Source organism: Pyrgilauda ruficollis, unplaced genomic scaffold (assembly GCF_017590135.1).
Source record: "Pyrgilauda ruficollis isolate IOZ18807 unplaced genomic scaffold, ASM1759013v1 scaffold46, whole genome shotgun sequence".
Lineage (NCBI taxonomy): Eukaryota > Metazoa > Chordata > Aves > Passeriformes > Passeridae > Pyrgilauda > Pyrgilauda ruficollis.
The window spans coordinates 1,879,960-1,905,978 of record NW_024526155.1 but is presented as its reverse complement, the minus strand read 5'-3'; the positions used below and the strand labels follow the sequence as shown (position 1 = coordinate 1,905,978).

General features: G+C 42.4%; 1 protein-coding gene across 1 annotated transcript in view; it reads right to left on the bottom strand.

The window, feature by feature from the left end:
- Positions 1 to 26,019, bottom strand: part of PTPRT (protein tyrosine phosphatase receptor type T) — a 439,432-nt gene that overhangs the window by 25,070 nt on the left and 388,343 nt on the right. The window contains exons 17-20 of the mRNA XM_041478701.1: positions 22,536 to 22,613; positions 22,297 to 22,332; positions 12,834 to 13,021; positions 7,204 to 7,291 (exon numbers count right to left, since the gene is read on the bottom strand). Coding sequence (XP_041334635.1) covers positions 7,204 to 7,291; positions 12,834 to 13,021; positions 22,297 to 22,332; positions 22,536 to 22,613 — 390 coding nt within the window. The remainder of the gene's footprint in view (positions 1 to 7,203; positions 7,292 to 12,833; positions 13,022 to 22,296; positions 22,333 to 22,535; positions 22,614 to 26,019) is intronic.

Here is a 26,019-nt window from a genome sequence, read left to right as displayed (position 1 = left end):
ATGAGAAAAACCATTTTCCTGCTTGGAAGCTCCAAACTCCCTCGGCTTCATCTGATCTATGGAAACTGAAGCAAGAGCTAAAACTGACAAGACCAGGACATAATTAAATAGATCATGACAGAGATATAAAAGATTAAGGGGGGTAAAATAGCAGTGAAACCCTGAAAATAAGAAATGGAAAAACCCAGAAACTGGAAGGAAATACAAATTAAATCAGAGTAACATTCCTTTATGCAACCCACAGCAGCAAAATGGCATTGAGGCAGTGCTGGAAAAAACCAACAAAATCAGAAATGTTCATCTTTTTGAGGAGATTCAAAGTTACTTTAGATAAGGCAATAAAATAGCAGAGATCAATCTTTTCATCTCCCAGCATGCTCTACAGTTCAGACGCAGAAAGGAACTACCCCAGCGGGCAGATTATGTCATGATTTTCCACCAGGGGAATATTTTGATCTTTCTGTGGAACAGCTGGTGCTGGGCTCTGTCACAGGAGATACTCCAGAGCCAGGCTGCTGATGTGATTTGCTCTGGCAATCCCAGCACTGGTATGCAGTTAATTGCAGAGCTGCTTCTAAGGGCCAGTTGCTTGGCAGAGGCTACTGGGTTATGGGGGTCACTGCTGGCCATGCTGTGCTCATTTTTAAATGATTTTTTAAAAGAAGTATAATATCGAGTCCATTAAGTTTATTTCCTCCCTACCAGCTCTATGGAGCATAGCTCTCAGTCAGAGCAGCATTAATGTTTAGCAGCACTTTGCAGAACACAGGCCTAAGCATGATTTACATTCAATTAAAAAGAATCATAGCAATGAAACATAAAAATATGAGGTGTGATTCTGCAGTAACTCAGTCAAAAGAGGTTTAGTCATGTCTTAATTAAATGTAGAATCTGATAATAATTGTGAAGACAGATGTGCGGGCAGTTCTGAAAACCAAGACTTGGACATATATTAAATATTCATTTGGCCATGTAAAGGAATGATTCTACTCTGTTCAACCATCGGGTGAGATTTACACACCTAAAAATCCCACAACCACATTGCTGTGTTTATCACATCCCATATCTGCATTCAAAGAAGGTTCTGCAGGTGAATCCATCAAAAACTCTGCTATATTTGTATTAATAAATATAACCTTTGTAGGCACAGGGAAGGGGGAATATTTCTCCGAGTGCTGATGTTCCCAATTACCTGCACTCAAGGCAGCTGCACGAGGAGTCGCAGTAAATCATGTGGTTAGACAGACAACAAAAGAATTTATACTCGGAGCAATTCACACAGACAGACAAAGAGCTGATTAAACCGGACATGCGGTGAAATACAGGGAAACTCCCGCAGACAATTTCACACTTGCAATTCCAGGCAGCAAACGAAACTTGTTAGGAGCCACATGGAACAAAAGCAAAGAAAAAGCAAACCCTGGAGCAAACGCCTGGGAGGGGAACATTTACTGACTCCTCCCAAGAGAGCACCACTGTGGAAGTCTCAACTCATTGCAACAACAGAACCAAAAATGATGAGACCAAAAATGATGAGACCAAAAATGATGAGACCAAAAATGCCCCCAATAAGAGGAGAAAAGGATTTCAGGTTCATTTTTTAATGAGGGACACAGACAATGTCTGCAGCTGGAGCGCTCTGAATAACCCTGGAGGAAGCACCTGCCTCCCTTCATTTCATGGAGCCAAACATCAAAATTAAGTTTCAGCACATTGAGCCACTCTTAGGACAGAAAGTTAAAGCAGGCAGGATGAAATACATCCAGAGGGAGCTGAATGGGGAAGACCTGGGAAGCAGGCTGAGAGCAGCTCCATGATTTCAGGCAATTATGGATAATTATGGCTAAGGAAAAGATACTCAGTAAGTGGAAAAAAAGTGTTGTTTGTTTGTTTTCCTATTCCCCCTTTTTAAAAAAAAAAGTCAAATATGGGAAAAAAAACATAAAGTATGAAGAAATTTATCTGAAGATTAATGCTATTTTTTTTTTTGTTTTTAAAAGGAGACATTCAGTTCTAATAATATTTTAGGGCCAAATGAAAAATGCTTTAAGCTGAACTTTGCTTTCAGAAGACAGAATTCAAAATATTTCATTGCGTATTTTACTAAAATGAGATTAATTCCTGAGGGAGATTTATTGCTCTTACAAGTGAGAACAGTGCAGCAGAAAAAAAAACTGTGTATATGTGAAGCACACAAAATATTAATGATGTCTTAATGGTTTCTTTAACCTTGTTCCAAAGTTTAGGAGAACAGTCTGGATAAAAGTTCATAAAATAAGTTCCCTTGTAAATCTCTTTTTTCTGCAAAAAAACTTTGGGATTTGAAAAAAAAAAAAAAAAGGCAAATTTTTATGCTCTTAGTAGTAAGGATCTTGTACTTAGGATTTTTTTGCATACAGACTTTACAGAGCTATTTAAAGAACAGCAAATGCATTTATTATCTCTTCTCCCAATGGTTAAAACTTATTTCTGATTCTTCTTTTTTTCCACTGGACTCCTCTAGCCAAGGACACAGAATTCTTGGCAGACTGAAATGAAAGTGTTGTTCAACTCTTCATTAAATTTATCAGAGATCATATCCCTGTGTGTTGAAAATGGACTCTAAGAAACATTAAAAATGGAGGGTAAACAGAAAAAAAAAAAAAAGTTGCATTCAGGACCACAAAAAAATAGAAAAAAAACCTTAAATGTGTAAATGAATTTATTTCTCCCTGCTTACTCCACTCCTTCTGCTAGTTAGCAGAACTCTAAATTTATAGGAAGAGTAGTTTGACTGAAAATTGGTCTTAAAACAGACTTCAGAAATGACAAGACTTTCACTGAAAAGCTCTGTGCTCCCATTTTAGCACAAAATTGTTACCGTTTTAAACTCCTGTCAAAATTCCCATTAGTGATCATTTGAAGTATCATTGCAATTTCTCCACGTCTCATTTTGACACCAGCACTGGATTAATCTCACACAACTTTCGCCATCGAAACATTACACAGCTCGTCTAAACTGCCTGTCAGGGTTCCCCACACAGGAAAGGAGAAACACAGGCAGCTCTGCAGATTCAGTTCTGGGACAAAACAATGATTTATCCTCACTCTGTGCTCCCCTTTCTGTCCCCACTGACCCTGGAGTGTGCCATGAGAGCTGGGTAACATCCAGGTGGGATAAACCCCACCCTGTCAGCATCAAATTCCATGGATATCACACAAATTCCATGGACATCACAAAGATGTGCAAGAGTTTAGGCACTACAGAAAAAATAATGGAATAAAAATGCTTGGAAATTAAAAATTTCTGTTCTAAATCCAATACTGATGTCAGGCACTGGCACAAGCTGTCCCTGGCAGTGCCCAAGGCCAGACTGGATGGGGCTTGGAGCAACCTGGGACAGTGGAAGGTGTCCCTGCCAATGCAGGGGTGGGACTGGATGGCACTAAGGTCCCTTCCAACCCAAACCAGTCTGGAATTCTATGTAGGCTTTTTTATTTCATGCCCTATCTCTGTCTGTGGGCAAGAAGTGCTCTCCACCTGTGTGCCAGCTGAAAGCTTCTTCATCTCTTCCACTCCAAAATTCTCTGATTAATTCACAGTTTTCCAACCCAAAGCATATGGCAGTCAGAGCATGAAGGAAATAAAGCAAATTTCTCCACTGTCTTTTTGTCACCAGCTCCGAAGTTTTTAGTGGACCATCATGAGACTTCAAATGCAGGGAAAAATGAAAGGCACAGAAAGTTCTCTCCATCAGCTGAAGCAATACACCATCCTATCTCTTCTCATCCTCAGCTCTCATCTGAGAGTTTTTATTCTCCCATAATGTAATGGCTCTAAATCTGGGCAAGGTGGAGAGAAATCAAATAGAACCAAAGGTCCCATATAGCTTCTGGACATTTTCTCTTCTCTTGTAATAGATTCAGCTCAACATCCCTTGCCCAACAATCACTTTCTGATGCTCTTTGAAGGTCTCAATATCTGGGCCCTAAAGCAGAATTAAATAATTTTGCTTCAGCACATAAATGGGTACACTGCCTACGCTTGTCCCCTAAAGAAAATCCTGGCATCTCCACAACTGCCTTTGTTTTTACAGCTTTTATAAAAGTGCAGGAGCAAAGTTCATGGGCTCTGTTCATATAATAAAAGGTTCAAGCAGGACAGTTTCCTTCAGCATGGTAAGTCTGTCTGCAACTTCCCACCATCCACAGTGGATTTCTGTGGGCATGCAGACCCCAAATCCACTGCTCAGCTTTTCCTTCCCTTGCTCCAAAAACTGTTACAGATGGGAGGGAATGATGGAAAGCCGGGAGAGCTCTTTGATGTCTCCTGCCCCTCCTCTGCATGAACAGATCAGCTCTCAGGCTGGTCTGCAGCTTTGGTTTGCAAATGTAAGAGCAGGTGTTGGGGCTGGCAGTGTGATCCAGGTTTTCAGAGAGGCACGATGTTAATGCAGCTCTGGGAGAGCAGTGAGCCACTAAAACAGTCCTGTAACTGTGCTGTTACCCATGAGGCTGTAAAGACAAGATCTAATCTGCTGTGATTCACTGAGCAATGCTACTCATTGCAGGAGCTTACAAACCCACATTTTAACACCAGTCTCTGAAGCCGCTGCAGAAGTCAGATCAAAACCTGACTTTCCAATTCACGCCCCAAAAGGCAGGGGATTTGTTGTTCAGGAGGGATGAAATGGTTAAATATATAATGTTAATTGCCACGTGCAGCCTTTTACCAAATAAACTGGTAGGGGCAACCAGTGCCTGCTCTGGGCTTCACCAGCCACTACAACTGAAGTACAACAAAACAGCTCAGGGTATTACTGTGCTCCACCTCCTCTGCTCAGTTTGTACCAACTGAGCAAAATTTGTTTCCATGACCTGCCTGGAAGGAACCACTGCTCTGCTATTCTCAGCTCTGCTCTCCATCCTCTGCTCTGGCTCCTGCCCCTGGCTTTACTCAGGGAGCTTGCCCAACTCGCCCACCAGGCTCAGCTCCAGGCTCAGCTGATAACTTTGCAATGGTTTTACAAAATATCAGATGAATGATATACTCCTTCCTTAGGCAGCCTTCTTTTCTTCTCTCTTCCAAGCCTTCTCAATATTTCTAAATTCTCCTTGCTGTCTTTTAAAAGAGCTCTTCTCTCCTTCTCAAACTCTTTGTTCTGATAAATATTTGAGGAGAAGAAAGCCCACTCCACCCTCTCAGCCCAATTCCCAAATCTTTCCCAACAGTCCTCAAACTTGAGCTTCTTTTCTGACACTCTACACCGTGCAGATTCTTGTTCCTTAGCTCTGATTACATTTTGCATTCCCTTATTCAAGTTCATCACCTCCTATCTGCACGGCTGCTGTATTTATATTTAGAGCTAAAAGGCTCGCGTCACTCTTCGTTAGACAACAATTTGTCTTTGTGAACACCTTCTCTTTAGATAACATCCCATTTATCTTCCTTGATTTTGCTTCTTGAACTCCTCACACTTCACTTGGAGTTCAAGGTTTTCTTCATGGCCACCTTCAACATAAATGAGATGGAAGCTTTTGCACAGTTTTGCCTCTTTTCACCTCCTCTTTTGAATTATACCAAGTGCCTCCTCAAAATCATACAGAGAAACAAAGCCTTTCACTTTTCCTTCCTCATATCATACCACAGCACTTCCACTTTCAATCCAGCGTCTATAGCTGGATAATTCATCTGTCTTAGACTCATTTAATTGGAGTTGATTGTATAGACAGGTGAATACAGCCTCTGTCTGGACGTCTCTCTTTGCCACTGGGACACAGAAAGCTCACGGTGAGGTGGAGCTGAAATTAAGGGAGACAACTTCCATGCTAATTGTAATATTCCAGTACTGTCACTTCCATTTTCCACATGGAAAAAGAACACTGGTGAACTTGGTGACCTGCTCACAACCACACAAAGCCAGCAGTAGAACTGGGATCACATCAGGGCTCACAAATTTCAAAATTATTTCCAGATTCCTTCATCTTTACCATGGGGCCCCTGAATTGAGATGTCCTACATCATTCCCCAAAAATGGCACATGAATCACTTATCTCAAGGCTCAAAGAGAGCAGTAGTGTTGTGTGAGGTGAGGTTTCTTTATGAAGAAGTTGGGTTTTTGGGTTAGTTGTTGTTGTTTTGGTGCTTTTTGGTTTTTTTTTTTTTGTTTTTTTTGTTTTTTTTTTTGTTTTTTTTTTTTTTTTTTTAGTAAAATCTATTTGTTCTACAAGAAATACATTTTTAACCCAAGAAAAAATGTAGTATGAAATATATCACTCAGCGTGACTTAATTTTGCTCTTAGACCATTCTATAGATTTTTCCAGTCATGAAAATCTATGGCACATTCATTTATATTCTGATTTCTTGTTCTGATGGTTTCAAGCCTGGCTTCTCCAACTTCGTTCAGCTCAGCAGCCCTTGAAAAGAATTAATTCTGATGCGTCCTTTCCCCAGTCATTATCAGGAATAATGAAACACTGGTGAACTGCCTGCAGAGCTTGTGGAAAGCTCAGCTTTGGAGAGCAACTTTGGAAGAGGCTTCACAAATATCTGACAAAAATGAGGAAGGTGAATTTAGTCTTGCTTTGAAGAATAAAGCTGACCTAAATGGTTTTATGGACTCTTCCCTGCCCTGCAGTTCTGCTACATATTGATATTCCTGTAGCATCAACAGGAACTGATCACGGGAAGAAGTAAGCCAAGAAGTTTTAGCGCATTTTCAGTTGCCTTATTATGATGCTGAGGCAGAAGTTAAGCTTGTCCCAGCCTTCAAACCAGCTCTCTAGGGACGAGCAGTGACTGCTCCACTGGCTACTGACCACAAGGAAAGAGAGCTGGCCTCTGAGCAACAGCTAAAAATCTGATCTATCTGCAGCTCCTTAGTGCTCTCTTTTGTGGCACTGGAAGCTCTGGGTTTTGTAGTAAAAATAGACAGAAAATGGACATCATCACATAAAAAGTGACAAAAGGATTTAGCCCTTGAGCCACAAACCTAAAGCAGAAAGCAAGGCAAGTAGATAATGTGTAACATCAGGCAATGATGTTATGAAAAATGAGGATCAAAAAAACATGAAATAAGATAAATCCCAGCAATAAAGCCTGTAACAAATGGACTGAAAACACTCAGTACTGCTAGCCAGCTCCTGGTGAGCTTCTCAAACACACCCTTCCCACAGCACACAGGTGCCACAGGATGCTCAGTTTAATGTGAATTTACACCTACAGGAGATTATGTTTCCATATCTGTTCTTGTTGCGGTTCTCATCTTCCTTGGCTGTATCCCAGGACGCCGTCTGCCCTTCGGGAAGTGCCTGCAAAATAAACAATAAAGGAGGGTTTAAAACATCTGGCCAATGCCTTCAGGTGGGGAAGAGGCCTAAAGAAGAAGAGCAGGGCAAAAATAAAGGAGCTGCATAATTCAGTAGCTGACCAAGGAAACACTGTTGGTGAGGACAGGGCACCTCCACTAATGGGAAAAGCAGAGCTTGTGCAGACCATTTGCATCTCTTGCCTTCTGCCAGCCAAGACTCATTTTCCTCCTGCTACTTCGCATCTGAAATGATCAGGGGAATTTGTTTCTGGCTGCGTGGCTGCACAATCACAGGTTAACCTAATTTCCCCTGTACAATGGGACCTGGGGAGATTTCACTTGACTACACCTCTAAGAAAACCCAGTGGTTGAAACCCAGTGCTCAGCCTTTCATATTTAAGCTGAAAATAGAGTGGTTTCATCTATTTCTGTGTTAATAATGGGTGATGCAATACAAGCCATTCGCTGGATTTCTCTGGGGAAAGATAAAGCAGCTCAGGGTTTTAGATCATGTATAAAAAAAGAGAGGAAAAACGAGGTAAAGCATGCTCATGAAGCATGAGAATAAACAGCCATTTTCCTAAAATCTGCTCTTTCAGATGAGGAAGGAAGAGGGAAAGGAGCTGGCAGCACACAGTGCCACCCTCCCTGCAGCTCAGCCCTACAACTATTCACATGAGCCACTTTATCCTAGAAACATGTCCAGGAGGGATTTTCAAGGCAGAGACTGGAAAGCAGCAGTTGGAGGATGGTCCTGCCTTTCTTGGAAAAAACATGGGTGAAGAGAGCAGCCCCTCCTGAACTGCCTCCCTAGTTCTGCCTCCTCCCAGATGTACCCCCTAACAGGATTCTACATCACTAAAATCATCATTGGAAGTTTTATTACTTCTGTCCCTGGGGAATTACAGAGGGTTTAAACCACAGTCGTTGTAGAATCACATCTGCCTCAGCCAGCAGCGGGTAGTTTGACACAGCTGTGCTACAAAATGAATTTATGTTCATCTTCAGAAGCCACCCAGGTCTATTATGTGCCTGAGTGCAATAGCAGAGAGACACAATTAGGATCTACAACACTGGTGTTACAATTAAACTTAATGTGAGCAAACCCTGGCAGAGCAGATCGCCGTGAATTTCCTGCAAAGGGTTCCAGGACAGAAAATGTCAGGCACTGCAGCGCTGCCACGAGCGCTGCCGACAAAGACAGGGACGCTGAGTTCCTATTCAAAAGCCCAGGAGAAAGAGTAATAACTCTGTAATTGGTGAGGGCTTTGATCACACATATATTTCCTTTGCAGACTGTTGTTTCCAAAGAGCAGCTCATCTTCTGAGGAAAAACACCCTACCAAGAAACCCACATGCAACAAAAAAACCCCTCTGAGTGAAAGAAAAGAGGTGAAGAAGGCTCATTTTCATCTTCAAAGAGCGAGAAAAAGGTGCCTTATTTTTCCACTAATATTGAATTACAGCAGATTGACCAGAGAATGGCAACTGTCATTAGGAGCCTAATAAGAGCTATCTGAAAAGAAAAAGAAATAAAAGAAAATCCTTTCTCATGACTTCCACACGGGAGAAGCTATCTTGGCCAGAGAAAATATATTCAGGTCCAATAAATCCCTTTTCAACAAACCGTATCCTTTCATTTGATTTGAACATGCAATTCTCCACTGAAATTGATGTTTTTATGTTTGCTGATAGAGCCTCCAAAGATTTAAGAATCCAGGATTTTTCATTTCTTTCAATACCACAGAAATCCCAGCTTTCCAGAGAACTGACCAGCTCTGAAGGGAAGGAGCACAGCTCTGGTTGGTGGTGAACACAAACCACCTTTGCAGGGACACCCCATACATCCCCACTTTTATAAACATCAGATGAACAAACTGAGGAACTCCATGTACAACCCAAATAATTTGCCCATGAGATCCCAAAAAATGCAACATTAAGAATTGGAACTACATTGAAAAGAAAGACAAGAATGTGGATTATAATTGGCTTGCATCCAGAAAATGAGGAGCATGGCTAATGCTTTGTTCCTTAGGTTTTTATGGTACAATAAGTATCTCTATAATTGTGAAAAGAGTCCTGTTTCTATCTGCATTATCAGCAATGTTAAATCAGGACAGATCACTCAGGCACTGGTATTTAATCCATTTTTACCGGGAAATTCTACCCCTTCTTTCTTTGGGTTGGTAACAGAAGACTCTAAGTGTTCAAAAAAACCTATACTTCTATACTTGATTTTTAGGCTTTTTCTACTTCTAAAACTCCCTAAACTTCTCTTAGAGAAGTTTTGTGAAATCTATATTGAAATTTCTTCCCACTAGTGGAATTTAGGTTACAGTGAAGCTTTTTAAACTAAATTGATCTAAATTTTAGCTGAAATTACAAGGATAGATCTCTCAAAGTCAGCTTCATCTCAATCAAGCTTCCTAAACACCACAGCCCAGCCATAACTGAAGTGTTCCCATTAAACTGAGGCTCACTGCAAGCCAATTTGAATTTTGGATGGATGCATTTAGTTAGTTTGCTGTTTGCTTTTAATTTAAATACAAAAAATCTAATCCTTCATTTTCACTGATCCACCTTAATGCTGCAGTTTTGCTGCCAAAGGCAACAACATCAATTCAAAGCCTTCCTGTTCACCCCAAAGTGTGCCACAGAGCCCTGGCCCTCCCCCTGAAGCCATTCTCTTCTCAACAGTGTTGGAAAAACTCTTTCCACAAATCTGCTGGGAGCCAGAATTAAAAATTACCTGGGCTAAAAAACATGATCTGAACAAAAAAGTATCTTATCCATTCATTTTGCAGTGTCCCATCATAGCCCAGACCATCAGATCTATTCTTCTGGCCACATGCAAATATGTAGGCAGAAATCAAAGGGTTAAAGTCCAGGGGTGAATTCCACAATCTGAAGGCTCTCAGCACTAAGATGTTTGAGGAAAGGAGCCACAAAAACTAAAATAACTAAACAGTCTCAGTAATGCAGCAGGAGAATGTGCATTAGTGACATCCTAAATCATAACGGAAAATGAGTCTGGATAATTAAGCCTATTATCTCCTTAGCCAGTAATTGGTGCTTGCAATAAGTCTGTGGGACTGGTCCCACAGCTCCCAACAAATCAGAGCTGATATGTTCTGGAAAAGGAGCTGGTGACATTTAAATGTGTCCCGTTTAAATGTTTATGGCTATTCCCAACCCCAAACAGTGCCATCTACACCAGCGCTGCTGACAGATTTTCTCCTCTGTTCCTCTTGTTTCACCACTGAACAGCAGCAGCACCAAAAAGGCCCAAAGTCCCACTTTGCCCTCAGGTGCAGCAGGCAGCCCCAAAATAACACGGACAGGGAGTGCTGACAGATTCTCCCACTGCTCACACCCAGTTAACACTCATTTCACACCAGCACTCACACCCCTCACACCATCCCATCCTGCTTCTCAGCTCCTCCTGGAGCTACCAGGAATATTTTTCTAGATGCCTTCAGCAAAACAAGCTGCCTGTGCTCACACGTGTAGGTGCAGGCATCCTTTAAACAAATATGGAATGCAATTTCCAGGTTACTCGGCGGAGATGGGAACGCACAGAGATAAGAGATTGTCATGTGTGACTGATATGCTCCGTTCAAAGTGATTTTTCATGAGAGTAAAATTATTTGGTAACATGTCACTAAACAGGCTGCAATTTATGCTATCAATTTGCAAAGTAAGTAGAAAATCAGCTCCTTAGAAGAAAAAAAAAGAGCATATTTGGAGGTGACACTGATATTAGTGTCTGAAAACACATTTTAAAAGAGACATCAAATTCTTTCTTGAGATTTTATCAGCTGCTCTGCAAAGCGTCTTGCAAAGCCAATTTTGCAGCTCTGTGCTCCTGCAGATCCCAGGCTGAGCCTCACTCACAGCCAGCTCAAACCTCCCACCTTCCAGGAGCTCTCATGCTCCCTGACACTCCCCACTGCTATTTGGAGCTGAAGTGCTGCCTCCATCCCATGCTCCCAACCCAAATCCCACCGTGGAAAACGCCTGCATTTACGGCTGATGGAAGGGTGGAACAGCACAGGGGATTTGTGAGCTTGTGGCATTCTCCAGGCCGTTCCTTGTAAAGAAAGGAATTATGCAAATCTGTGTAATGTCATCATCCTTACACACGTCTGCAGACAGCACTTTCTGAGGAAGGCAGAGCTCGTGGAGCTGAAAGTTGCATTGACATTTTTCATGCTAATGTGCTATTTTGATAATTACCGATGCCAGCGCCAGAAAATTACATATATGCCAGCACCTGTTTTCTTCTTGAACATCAAGAACTGGGTCTTAGGGCATCTGTAATTGAGCTCAATGCAGTTTTGGGTACTCCTCATGGAAATGGAGGCCAAGGGGGGCTAAGTAAATCTCCTCAGAGAATTATTAACCTTTTTCAATATTAAACAAAGCTCTTTATATTGATCGTTTAATTAGCATGCTTGATTATGGGGCAAGAGTGCCTAGACCTGGTTAACATACAATTCCAGAAACATATGCTATGATAGTTTTTGATTCCATCTGATTAAAAAAACACTCCCTGGTGAGGACCAGGAAAAGACAGGCTCCGAATTACAGCAAACCTCAGCACTCAGGACACAAACCCCATGGACTCTCACTTGCAGGGTGGAAAAGTGAGCTGTTTTCATTAAGGAACTTATTTTCACAGCTGTTACATTATTTTTAAATAGCTTTAATGCCACTATGCATATTAATTTCTTATTGCCTTCCCATGAGCTTACTACATTCATTATAATTATCACTTGCTAGAGCTGAGTCTCACATATGTTTGATGCTATTTCCCTCTTCTGTTTGCTCTGCTCTAAATGTGTTTTCCTCTTCCAAATCATCCCCAACATCATGTCTTCTGGTCATGTGGATTATATTCCTGGTCATTCCAGCTTGCAGGGGGAAGAGGGGAGGGGAAAGAGGGCAGCTTTCATTTTTCCAGCTTTGCCTTTACTCCTCTCCTCACATGGAATTGGTAGAGAATGTCAGTCAAGCCTATTCTGAGCCAGAGGTTTGATCATATTGGAAAATTTCATCTCCATTTAACTACACAAATACCTGCCCTTGACTTGACAACTGTGCATTGAGGTCATTGTGCTGTGATTTCATGTGATCAATTATGAGAGGGGACGTGGAGCTCCCAAAAAGCTCAGGCAAAACCCCTTCCTTTTCTCACAGCCTGGCTCACAATACTCAAGGAAAACACTGATAAGGAAGGGACTGTGGGACTGCAGGTTCAGCACCTGCTGGATATTTACTGACTGCTCTTTATGGGACAGAGGCATGAGCACAGTGTCACCCACTTACTGCTGTAGTGAACACCTTCACTTTGGAATAGAGGGCCTCCAAAGACTGATAGTGCTGCAAAACCCTGTCCTCAAAACCAAAATCAGAAAGAAAAGGATTAGGAGGGCGAATTAAGGAAAAGAAACTCTCAAAACCAGCTACCCTCCTCTCCCAAGCTTCTACCCTTCATGAGTGCAACTTCCCTACTCAGTCACGTGAAGAAAGGTTCCTCTCACCTCATACTCCTCCTTGAAGCCATAGCCCTGTCCCCTCTTCATCTGGGTGATGTGCTGCAGCAGGTCTGCCACTCGGATGGCAGGCTGGAACTGTCCCCGGGGGTAGGACATCTCCACAGGCTCGCAGCTGCGGTACGGGTGGGTCTGGATGGTCAGCGTGGGCTGGGCCAGCTCCCCATGGCTGCTGTCTGTTGGGGACACAGGAGGCAGAGCAAGCTTTCAGCTACCTGCTACTTCCAGTTTCATCCTTTCTGTTTATTTAACAGCACCCCCCAGGCTGGTGAAGGCAAAAGGAAGTAAAGAAATGCATAGAAAACACAGGCTTATCTAAAATGCCATGAAGGACTAAATCACGCTTGAATATTTTTTTGTGTCAAGCAGACAAACCCAAAAAGACAGGGAGAGAGTGAACAGCCAGTCAGGCTAACAAGGATATGGCACATCAAGGGTGAGCTCCCCACAGCAACTCCAACAGAGCTACGTAGCTACTGTCTTCCCAAACCTGCAAAGAACATGGCTCAGAGATACACAGAGATGAGCAAGAGATCCAGGCAGGATTTGGGGTGTACAGCATGAGATAACTGAGAGGGACCCCAGAGAACAGCAAGCAAATGATTAGCATTTCAAATGAGTCAGGATGCTCAGGCAAAGTGAACGGCTCTGCTAGTTCAGGCCTAAAATTTTGTACGTCAATGACAAAGATGTAATATCATCAGGAAAAAAAACTAAACCAGCATAGAAACATAGTTATCTTATGTGCAGAAATTTAAATTTCAGATATGTCAACTTAATAGAAAAGCAGGTCATTTTGAAAGAAGTGGATTTAAAGCAATCTCTCACTATGCAGATGGAATTGCAACTTCATATCCCCGGCAAAACTGTATGCACAACAAAATATTCCCAGTGAACTAACAGAAAAGAAATAATAACTTCAATAACCAAACAATTGACTGTAACAATCTTTAACAACAGGAACTCAGACTAAATGAAAAATTCAATGACTTATCTAGCTGTCTAGAGCTGTCCAAATTTAAGTAGTTGGCCAAATATAGCACTGTTTTTCCTAGGACTGCAGGGATCTGAGATGCTCAGCTCCTTTCACACATAAAACCTGCATCAATTCTTTCTGGCCTTACCCAAACCAAGGTATAGGCAAACAGAAAATGCACCTCCCTCAGATTGTTCACCAAACCCCCGTGAGCTTTCACACACAGGGTTTGTTTCTTACAGCAAGTTCTCGGACAAAGAGCTGAGACACCACCCCTTGAGAGCAACACTGCGGCCACGTTTTTAAAGGGATAAAGAATAAATAAATCAAATTGCAATTTCAGGGTAATTTCTGTGAGGCAGAAATATCTTGGAATGCTCTTGTAAACATTGCTCTGCTTGAGAAACCACTGTGGTGTTTGGGCAGGGGCTGCCCATGTCCGTCCTGCAAAGGTGGGCAGGAACAGAGAGCTGAGGGCATCCCACTGTGTCCTCAGCACAGACATGACAAATAGCAATTCAGCTGGTTTATTATTAGATTAGGGGAAGATGTGAAAGCAGGGATATGCTCTGTTTGGTAGCTGCAGGACTGTGAGGAGATAGGAATGCCAGCAGTGGACACTGCTGCAGGGCAAGCTCATCACCAGTGGGACATCAACACGGTAGGGGGGTGAATTGTCAGAGATGCTGAACACAGCCTGCTCCTCCCAAATAAATTAGCACAGTGATCATCTGCTTTGAAGATTACACTCCTGAATTTCAGGATTTCTGAGTGCCAGGTTCTCATAAACACAGTCAATTCCCAGGACACTCAGATTTACAGAACTATGGCTCAAGCAAAGCAACCCTCAAACACAAAATGTGAATAAATTTGGGATTTAAGGAAGAGTAACATCCAAAGCATTTGTATAATCATCCCTAATGCTCTGACTAATGACAGTGTGAGAACTCTGAACAGAGGGAATTTCAAGGCTTATTAATTCCCCTAGTTGGATTCGCTTTCCCAGTGCATCTTTGCTCCCCTATTCCCTATTAACCTCCTGTAATGAAAAGGAGAAGATTTTTATCGCGGACCATTTCCAACAGACGTACTATGCTTAATTTTCCATCATTAGGTTTAATACAAACCCAATTTCACAACTGGCTTCTCTGAGGAACCTGCAAGTAATACCACATTTTTATCAGCCCCAATTAAAAAACATTACGAGATCCCAATTCGAGAGGGAGTCTTAAAACTAATGTGTGGTTCTGGTGCTAATTCGGGCAGGGCACATGCAGAGCACAGGCGACTTGTAAAATGGAGCTCAGATCAGCCAGCTGCTTTGCAGGCAATTACTAATTTCTCTCTTCATCAGTTCCTTTAATTCTGGTGTACTTGGCTCTCTTCTCAGAGAGATGTGTCACAGGGAGAGGTAAAAGCCAGGAAAGTGGCTCGTTCTTTCCAGAATAACTTCTCTTAAGGTAGGTACTCATGGTGTGGAGGTGGGATTAGAAGAAGGTGGTCAGCAGCAAAGAGGGGTCTGTTTCTGGCCTTTGAGTCCATAGTGACAGCTGGTCTCTTTGGTCAATGAGATAAAAATTGGTACAAATCCCTCTGATTGTAGGAACAGCTCTTGTGGCACAGAAGCTCAGAATGGTTTGGGCATGGAAGGGACATTCTCATTTCAATATCCCAGGTTGCTCCAAGCCCTGTCCAATCTGGCCTTGGACACTTCCAGGGATCCAGGGACAGCCACATCTTCTCTGGGCACCCTGTGCCAGGGCCTCAGCACCACCACATGGAAGAATGCAAAGTGTGGTCTGTGGCAGCACCACGTGTGCCTCACTCAGCAAGGGTTTCTGCTTGAAGAAAAGCATCACGCAATGTGGGTCACCCCCCTCTCCACCCTGGGACACACAGCTGAAACTGTTCAGGCCATCACCTCCTCCAGTCCTCTGTGACAAACACATCATGCATGGCACCTGTGCTGCCTGCAACAACATCCCAACCCCAACAACAGCAGCAGCTCTGGACTCTCAGTTGCTCCTACCAGCATTTTATCTCGGCCAAGGAAGATGTAGACGAGCTTTTTTGGGGACAAATTGCTGTGTGTGAGCTGAGCTTAACACTTCCATGTTCTGATAATAAAGCCTGATGCAGGTTACACGTTGTTCCCTCTCCATCTAATCACCCCACGAGTGTGGAGCTGAGCGCGGTAATGAGGCGCTCAGCGAGGCCTGCACCTCTCAGGATGTGTTTGCGGCAATTTTGTGAACAATCCAAAATGCAGGTGGGAGGGGAAGTGGCAGCAAACTAATCTCTCACTAGGATAGTCAACCAAAAGAGTCTTTGGAGGGCTAGCAAACAGGCTCTGCTTTTCCTTCTGTGTGCAGATATAACGCACATCTCATTCCTTTTGGCACCATTATTACTGGGAAAGACAACAAAGATTCCAGCAAAGTCAGGCTGCTGCTTTAATTGTTGCACTAAAGGCAAGTTAAAGTAATTTTCCACAGTCCCTTTTCTCTGTCTACTTCTCACAAACATTTCCCCAGTCCCCTGCAATGAGAATGACTTTGCAGGACAAATTGGCCAAGACTTTGCACTAAATTTTTGGCAGTGCCTATAAAGCATGTGTGCCTTTGGTGAGTTTTCAGTGAGAAAAGCAAAACAGAAAAATAATGGGTTTTTTTGTTTGTTTGGTTTTTTTTTTTTAATGGGAAAGTTGCAGGAAATATTTCACTCTTAGAAACTACCACTTGTGGAGGATCATGCATCAGGTGTTTTTTAAAATTATATTTCATATGCACATTTATCCTAGTCATATGTCCTTGTGCTTTTGATAGGAACACACCCCATCATATTTCACTGCATTCCATAGATGGAATACCATTCCAAGAAATAATTCAAATTAAAACATTTCAGGAGGTGGTGATTCCATTCTGACCCCTAAAATTGTGGCACTAGTTAATTACCCTTGCTGACTAAACATTTCTTAATTGCAATTTGATTTTGCTTAGCTTCGATTGCAGGCACTGAATCTTATTGTACCTTCTGTTAGATTAAAGAGCCCTCTGAGCATTTGAAATCCTGACCCATGCAGGCACTGATCAAATCACTTCTTCAGTTTCTCTTTGATAAAGTAAATCAATTGAGAGCTTCTGAAGTCTCGTTAGGGCAGGCTGCTCAGGGCTCCGGCTCCTTCCTAGAACAATCTCCAATTTTCCACAGTTCTATTTGTGCAGCTGTAAATAAGGCAGGTATTCTGCATGTGGCTGGGAACATGCTGTTGATGACAGAGCTGCTTCTAATATCAGCAGCTTGTGACAGCAAAGGGTGTTGCCAGCTTGTTTGTAACCCTTTCAGTGCTGCTCTTACTCCCCATATTAAGATGTCTTTTGCCAACTCAGATGTTTTGATTCTGGAAGCTGGCATTCTCATGATCCCCCATCTCTGGAAGGTTCAAGGCCAGGTTGGACGGGGCTTGGAGCAGCCTGGTCTAGTGGAAAGTGTCCCTGCCCATGGCAGGGGTGGAAGGAGATGAGCTTTAAAGTTCCTTCCAACCCAAAACACTCTGTGATCAGCTTGAGAGCTCACCTAACACCCTGAAATTTTGTAGAAGACAGTAAATTAGTGATTCCCTGTCTCTTACACAGCTTGGCTGATTGGGAAACTCTTCAGGTATCTCAGCTCACGTGTTTAGTGTGAAACTGCAGGTAAGCAAATGTAACAATGCTGACCTCACATATTCTCAACTTCTCCCTGCCTATGAAATGGTGCTTTTTGTGAATGTCTTTGCTGGGGAAATAATCATGAATTTGCTGAAATCAATCCTGAGGTCTTATTGTGCCAAGAAGTAACAGAGTCCAGCACACAGAGAGGAGCTGGAGCAGAGGTCACTTCAGTGGAATCTTCCCCCATCTGATGAGCACCCCTGACAGTGAGTTATTATTGCTTGCCTGCTGCTACACCACCTTATGTTCTGTACTTTTGTGCTTCTCAGACAAGTAAAATAAATATGTTTGCCTCCACAGAAAAACTGATGAACTTCTCCATAAATGTCACAGATAAGATGAAGAGCAGCTGAGAAATTAGATTGCCAGTGTGGAAGTGGCTCTGTATGATCAGAGCTCTGTGCAACATCCCAGTAAGGCTGCTGGGAGGGGTCCTGCTCACCCAGAGCACCTCTAGGGATTAAAGCTTTAGATGCTTTTCTAGAGATCATTTGTTTTGCAAACATTGTTAGACTGAGAATGGTTATCTGGGCATAGAGTATCATGTTGTCTCCTGACCAGAAAACTCACTCATGCCTCTCACAACTAAAAGCAAAGCTGCACTCCTGTGTCATCTTCTACACTGCAGAAGCTTCTCTCAAAACTTTTGCTTTAACGTCCACAAATTCCTCCTGTGACTAAAATGACAGGGCTATCATATCTGCTTATATTTTTTATTCTCTTAGCCTTGGCAAGTGATAAGATGCGATACGACACCCTTTGCACAAAATAAATTATATTTTGAGTGGTGTTTGTGATGGATTTAATTACACACAGAGCCAGTCTCTCCACACTAGAGCAAAGGCTGTCAATTCTTTGACATCTTCCAAGGGTGACTAGAGCATGGCTAATACCTCTTCCCCCTACACCAGGGATATGGTGCAAGATGAAAAATAATTTGCTTTTTTTGTGTGTGTCAAGGCTTTATTATATGATAAATACCCAGCTCTAATATTTTATCTACAATACCAACAGAAGTATGGCAAAACAGCATTTATCTAATGATATCAACTGAGCTCTGAAAGGGCACATTCCTTAACAAAGCCTTCTGACAGCAGGCTTGACAGAGCACACAGGGTGCACCTTTCATTTCAAAGGCATGAAGAAGCCAGACATCCATAATTTTTTTTTAAGTAATTTTTTTTTTTTTTACATATTCTAGAACTTTGTAAGAATTACTTGGTTAACACCAAGCATAAGAGTATTCTAATATTATAAGAGCATTCTAATAAGAATATGAAAGCATTCTAATATTACAGGAGTATTCTTACATAAGAGCATTCTGATCTTATAAAAATTATTACATACATTTTCTTCATCAGGTAACATAGAAGAAAATCCTGTTAAAGGTGCAAAGAAGATGCTTTGGTGAGGTGGGCAATGATTTGGGATTATTTGGTAGAAATATAACTGTGAAGCTCTTTGGATGTGTGGAGCTCGCCAAGCCAAATCTCTCTTTGCCTCCTTGGCGAAAAGAGGCTGCCAGACCAACCCACCTTCCAGAGACATTCAGCTACATCTGGAAACTTCAAAACACCACGTGAAACCACAAGCCACTAAAGACTGGAAGAAAGGGTTTTCCAATTCTGCAGGCAGGAAGAAATGTAAGAGAAATTCAGCTCAAGTCCCAGCCTACAAAGGTCTCAACCTTTGGTGCTCACTCTGCTCCTGGCCAAGCTCAGCACAGAGAAGTGCTGGGAAAACCTCTCCCACAGCTCCTTATTAGAGGCTGACTTGGCCTGGAAGGCTTCTGATGCATCTGAGCAGGTCAGCCATTGAATTTTTGAGCACCCATTGCATAAAAATCACTCATCCCACAGTAAAAAATCAGTGACAAAGGCACCTGCTAAAGCAGCAATACTGGATTTTTAACATCTTTGAGTCATTCAAGCCAGGTTGGGGGTGTACACACAGCAGACTGATTAGGGGTGGGCAAAAAAGCTACAGAAGTCTAAAATCCATGGAAAATTTCTATGTCTTTCTAAGCACAGCCAGTTTTTTGTCTGAGACTTTGTGTCAGAGAGCTCTCTCTGCCTGTTCTGCCCATCTGCAGGCACTAAAATCCCTGTCCTCTCGGGAGGGTAGAGACTCTTGTGAGGATCCTCATGAGCAGCTGGAGTAAGAACAAGGCTCAGTGTCCTTTCCTGCTGCCAGGAGATGCCAATGGATGCAAGGGAAGGGCATTCTGGTTCCCCTGCAGAGATCCCCTGATGAGAGCTCCTGAACATCTTCAAGAGCTACTGGACATGAATCTTTTCCCCAAAAATAATCTCTAAGGCTGTGCTACCTCATCTTCAAGTGGAAATCTACCTCATGTATTTTTTAGTGTTAGATATTCCCTTCTCTAGTAAAGATGTTTGAGCAAAACATTTAAAATCCAGAGTTGTCCACAACTGGAAGAGAAAGTAACTTCGCTAAAAACATGCATTCACAGAAAAAATATTAATCAGGAATTGGATAGAAGTAAATCCCAAAATTCCTGTATCTTACATGTCACAGCCAAGCCTAGGGAGCCATGCAGTACTGCAAATATAGAACATTTATTAGCAGAAAGCATAATAGATGGGAACAAACAGTACTGAATTGCAGGTACAGATATTGGTAGTGGGATGACTAATCCCTTTTCAAGATATGTTTTTCTTCCCTGGGAATTAATATTAATAAACATCAAAAATTAAACTTATTTTGCTCATACAGCAACATCTAACATCTGATGGATTTGTCTGAGAAACCAGAACGCCAAGGTTTTAATTTGTCTGCAAGTCACAAGACAGAAATTTCTCCAATGTTAGAGGCTGTTTCACAGGCTGTTAAATTCAGGTGGAACTGGGACAGTGACCAGTCTGTGTAATTCATGTCTTAAAAGTGCTCTGTACTTAACTTCCCATGTGGAAAACAGGGATATCAATCCTTACACAGATATAGTGCTTAGTAGAAATTTGAAATATTTTTGAATACATAAGCACAAGGCTGATTAGATTCCTATTTCCTCTTTTTCATCTATAAAATTTGGGGGTTTAAAAGTTTTGGGGGCTTTTGGTGTGGCAGGAGAAGCACAGAGGGAACCTGTTCATTGCTGCTTGAGCTTCAGAGTAGCAAGAGTGCAGTTCACACCTTAATTCCATCAGGGCAAAGGGGGTAAACAGCTCCCCCAAAGAATGGCCAGGCTTTCCCAGATGCCAAACAGCAGACTGAGAGAGTTTGGTATCTTCCATCAAACTGCAGGTCAGGGCCTTGTTTCTAAAGCACAGCCAAAAAAGAAACCTGCCTTTAGGCTTTTCTGTTGATGACACTGAGCCTCAGGGAAATGAGAGCAAACCTTCTGGGAAATGGACACCTTTCCTTCCCTGCCCCATTCAGAGGCCCCATTCCTTGCCATCAGCATTTTGGCAGGCAGCAGGATGGATGTGTGTGTTGTGGCAGCCCCTCCAAGCCTCTGTGCCAAGTGACAACCAAGGAACAGCCACTGGATTTCATTTCTTCCTGGCCCAGCTGTGGCCCTTCCCCCTGTTCTGAGTGATGTTTGAAGCAGTCACAGTAGATTACTGTGTCTGGAAGGAACATTTATTGTAGATAATCCAAAATGATAAATCCTACTGGCTAGATTCTGATCAGCCACACATCATCTTTCTGCTCCATAGCAGAGGAATTCATAAATCAGAGAATCACAGAGGTTTGGGTGAGAAGGGAGCTCAAAGACCATCCAGTGCCACCCCTGCCATGGCCAGGGACACCTTCCACTGTCCCAGGGTGCTCCAAGCCACATCCAACCTGGCCTTGGGCACTGCCAGGGATCCAGGGGCAGCCACAGCTGCTCTGGGCACCCTGTGCCAGGGCCTCAGCACCCTCACAGGGGAGAATTTCTTTCTGATACCTTATAGAGGCACAGAGCAGCCTCTGCCTCTCAGGACCTTTGTTATCCTCTCAAATCCATACCTGAGTGCCTGAAAGATTTAGCATTTAACTCTCAGCATACACAGAATCAGGTGGAGCCACTTCCCAAAACCCAGCCAGGAATTTCTTCAAATGACCTTTATACATGCAACTTCACCCAAAACTGCAGGCTCCCACCTGCTACAGACAAGCAAATCCTCACTTAAATTTGCAACCCCTGAGGCAGGTCCAGCCGAGCCTCACACACAGCACAGAGGGGTGTTTTTAAATGGAAACAGGATAATTCACACTAGATACAAAGACAAAACTTTCTATAAAAAGGGTGGGACACTGGCACAGGTTGCCCAGAGGGGTGGAAGATGCCCCATGCCCGGAAACGTTCCAGGTCAGGCTGGATGGGACTCTGAGCAATCTGGTCTATAGGAAAGTGTTCCTGCCCATGGCATAGAGAGCTTTCAAAGATCCCTTCCAACCCAAACTGTTCAGTGGTTCTGTGCCAGCTGCACAGGCACAACCAGCTGCTGGGTCAGAACCAAGCCTAAGGCAAGGCAGCGCGTGGGAAAGGGGCCCAGAACCCCAAATCTCCTTGACAAAAGAAACAACGTGTACTTGAAAAAATGAGTAAACCTTAATTTTTGATTTTTTTTTTCCTTTGAAAGCAATTAACAGCAATAACAAAACGTGAATGAAACAAGAGTTTTCTGATTAACGCACGAGCACGGGAATAATTCTGATTTTGGAAGCCAAGCACTTTGGGGTGTTATTTTCATGACACAAAGAGTGTGTTTGCTCTCCAGCTCAGCCCAGCACACCATACCTGTCCTCTTACCTAACAGCGTGGTCGATGGGACGGTGTCTGATGAAACTTTGAGATGGAATTCCGTTCACCCACACGACAGGGATCAATGGAAATCAACAGAGGATCAACAGAAAAAGAAAAGTTACAGAAAATGAAAACAAGGTTAGCTGTGTCTCACACTCAGAAGCCTCGGTCTATTATAGGTTATATTGGGTAACGTACAAAAGCAAAGAAAATTTAGGAATGAAAGAAAAGTCTGGCACTAGTACCTGAGTAGTAGGAATTCAACATAGATTTGCTCTGAAGGGTTTTGCTTTGGACAGAAAATGAACAAGGAGAGGGTGATGCTAGGTAGGAAAGACATAAGGAAAAGACTTTAGACATATATTAAGAGAGAGAAAGAGAACAGGGAGAATGTTCCTCAAAGAACACAGTAATATGGGATATATAAGGCTTATCAAAATGAATTATATTTTTCATTTCAACATGCATATTACATTTATTACATTGTCATCATGATGGATTTTCTTTAATATAAGCACTCCAGACCCCAAATATAGGATTATAGTTACTGTAAATCAATGTGTTCCTAAATAGGATACACACAGAGCTACACTCATAGGTCTATATTCTAAATGTTCTTTTTTTTTTTTTAACCAAAGGAGCAAACTTAGGGTTTTGTCTCTAAGAGGAAATTCCTCAAAAATTACCCCCAAAATACAAACTACAGAGAATCAGTATTGACAGTAAAAGAAACCTACTCAAACACAATGTACCACAAAAATACACAGGTGGGGTAGCAGTTTTTTGGTTAAAACATTACAACATTACAAGGGACTTGTTCTTCAACCCAGGATTGTTCATAGCAAATCCTATGATCCCTTCCCCTGTGAGCTGGGTTCTGTCAGCAGGACAAAAATCCTTGCCTTCTCCCATTACAGCATTAACTTTTTCTGGACAAGTCTCCACAAATTTCCATATTAATAAAATATTTTTTGAAAGGAGGAAGGGCTCAACATCTTCGTGGTAGATTCTTGTCTTGATAGTAAATTTATGAGGCTGGTTTATACCTACAGCAGCAAACATGCACATTCTTATGGTAATCCATCACTTTTGAAGGCATATTCTTTTGTTATCACTCTGCATTCACTCCCAGAGTTACAGGCATTTATATATCTCCTCCTCAGAATGTTGGGAAACAAGCTAATACAAATCTCAGTACATCAGAAAGATGACAACAGATAACACAGGAAAAACTATTCCATAGCCCAACAGAAGTAGATAAAACTCAGTGAACATCAAAGTAATTTCAGAAGCAATTTTTTGTATCTATGGAGCAAACACTGCTTAAAAAAATTCAAGTTATTCTGTGACCCAAAGAAGTCACTGGTCTAGGGAGTTCCATAAAGTCAGAATTATCTCCTGAGCAGGTTATAATCATCTAGTTAATGAACTTGCTCTTGTTCTGCATTCTCACCCCTTATTTTCAGACCTACATGACTTGGAAACACATTAAAACAATCAAATTCCTCACACTTTGGTCTGCTGCCTTAAGTCGTGAAGTTCTTCTGCTTTGGGGCCTCTTGCCCTTTTGTCAGCCTAAATCAGACCCTTCTCACCACACTTAGGACATGGCCACGTTTCACATAATATCAAATAAGATCTAAACAGAGCGATTGGTTTGCCCGGTGTCACAGGGCAAGGCCACACTCAGGGCTTGGGGCAGGACTCAAGTTTTTTTGGAATTTGGGAGTATAAAAGAACTCCTAGGGCCATACTGCCTTTCCAGAGCTGCTGAGGATGAATTTCCAGATAAACACCTCATGTCAGTGGGTTTGATTAAAGATGCTACCAACTGAGGTCTATGACATGAATTGTGTTTGTGACACGGGGATGTGACTTTTAGATTCAGATTAAAAAAGAGAGCAAAAACCTCAAACAAACCCAAACAAAACCAAGAAAAAAACTAACCCAAAACCAAAACAAATTAAAAACCAAACCAAAAAACTAAACCAAAACTTAAATACCCCAAACCCCACAATCACAAAAGAGAAGTTTCTTAAAACTTTGGAGAACTTGTTCCTGAAATCAGTCAGGTTGTATAATGAGATGTATACACAGGGCTGCTTTCTAACTAGCATTTCTCACAGGCATTTGGGTCTGTAATCAAAGGAAACATGTCCAGAGAGGATTTCACATCAGAGTAGAGATTAAGACTTGATTAAAAATTCTCTTTGTGCTCCCTGGAGTGGCACGTGAGGCCACACAGATCCCTCCAGTCATGCAGAGTGGTGAAGGCTCCTTCCTATTCTGAAAATTATTCTTTAATTTTTATAATATTTCCTAAACTAGCAAATCCCTCAAAAATCCCATGGAAGCCAGTAAAAGGGAATTTAATACATTTTCCTTTTATGCCTTTGATAAAATGTGGGTTTGTCTTTTATTTTTAAATTATTTAAAGAATTTTTTTACTAAAGGAAATCTCATGTCCACGACCCTACAAGTCCTTAGACTGCATTTGGCAGGTCACCTAATTAGGAGTGAAAATTATCCATGGGGCAGGAGTAAGAACTACATCTTGCTGTGCTTGCCTTTTGTGAAGACCTTTACATCTTACTGATCATAAAATCATGGAGGATTGTAGAAAGGTGTTTTGATGTTTCTTGGTACAAATGGATCCCTTAAATCCTGGGTGCCACTTGCCTACACCTCCCTCTCATCTTCCTGTTCTCGTAAGTGAAATCACACTGACTTGGTAACTTGTGGTAGTGGTTCCTACTGCAGAACTCAGTTCCCCCACTTCCAGAATGCTCTGTCTGAAGCATTAAAGCCACTCCTACATCTGTGTCCCTCCTGCAGGGTGTCTGGAGAGCTGTCTGCCCCCAAACTGAGATGTCACACAGGTAAAGCACACCTTAATAAATCAGTCTCCAGCAAAACTGGCTGCATTTTAATGGGTTAAATCCTCAGAATCCAACAGCTCCTGCCAGAACCCCTGCAGGGATATCAGGATGGCTCTGCTGGGGATAGGGAATTCTCCTGGACGAGGATGGTCCATGGCACCTGAGCGCTGCAAAGCCAGAAGAGCAGTTTCTTTGTGCAGAGCACATCAGTGCGTCCCTGCTGAGCTGACCCACTGCTGCTCATCCCATCACTGCCAAACTGTCTGTGATTTCAGCATGGTCACAACCCCTGCACACCTTTCTGGTCAGTGCAGACACTGGGGGGCTAATTTAGGTCCACTTTGTTTCCCATTTCCCATCTTGTTTCATAATAACCCTGCCCTGAGCCAGTGTCTACATTTGACTGTGCTGCTTCCCGACATTCCTGCACTCCAGGGAGCTGCTCAGCCACTGCCAGGCCCATCACCTGCCTTTCAAGGAGTTGGGATATATTGAGATCTTAAAAAAGCCCAAGATATTTGAGAAAATGACCAGCTGTGATTGTTCATAATCCCTAAGTAAAAGCAGACAAGTTGGAACAGCCACAGACCAATCTGTGTTTCACCAACCACCTTCTCTGGTTCTGTGGAGTGTCAGAGACAGACTGAGTCCAAAAAAATCTCTTTAATTTCAACACCTGTATGTATCAGTGAGAATCCTGCCAGGATAAAAACTAACACTGCAGAATGGAAAGAGGGATGAGGGGCTTTGCTTCAGGCCAGGAAAGATAAATGCCCAATTCTCTTCCTCTTTTCAGCAAGACCTGAAGTCTGGATGCCTCAACAAGAAAACAAGGGGCTGATAAGAAGAG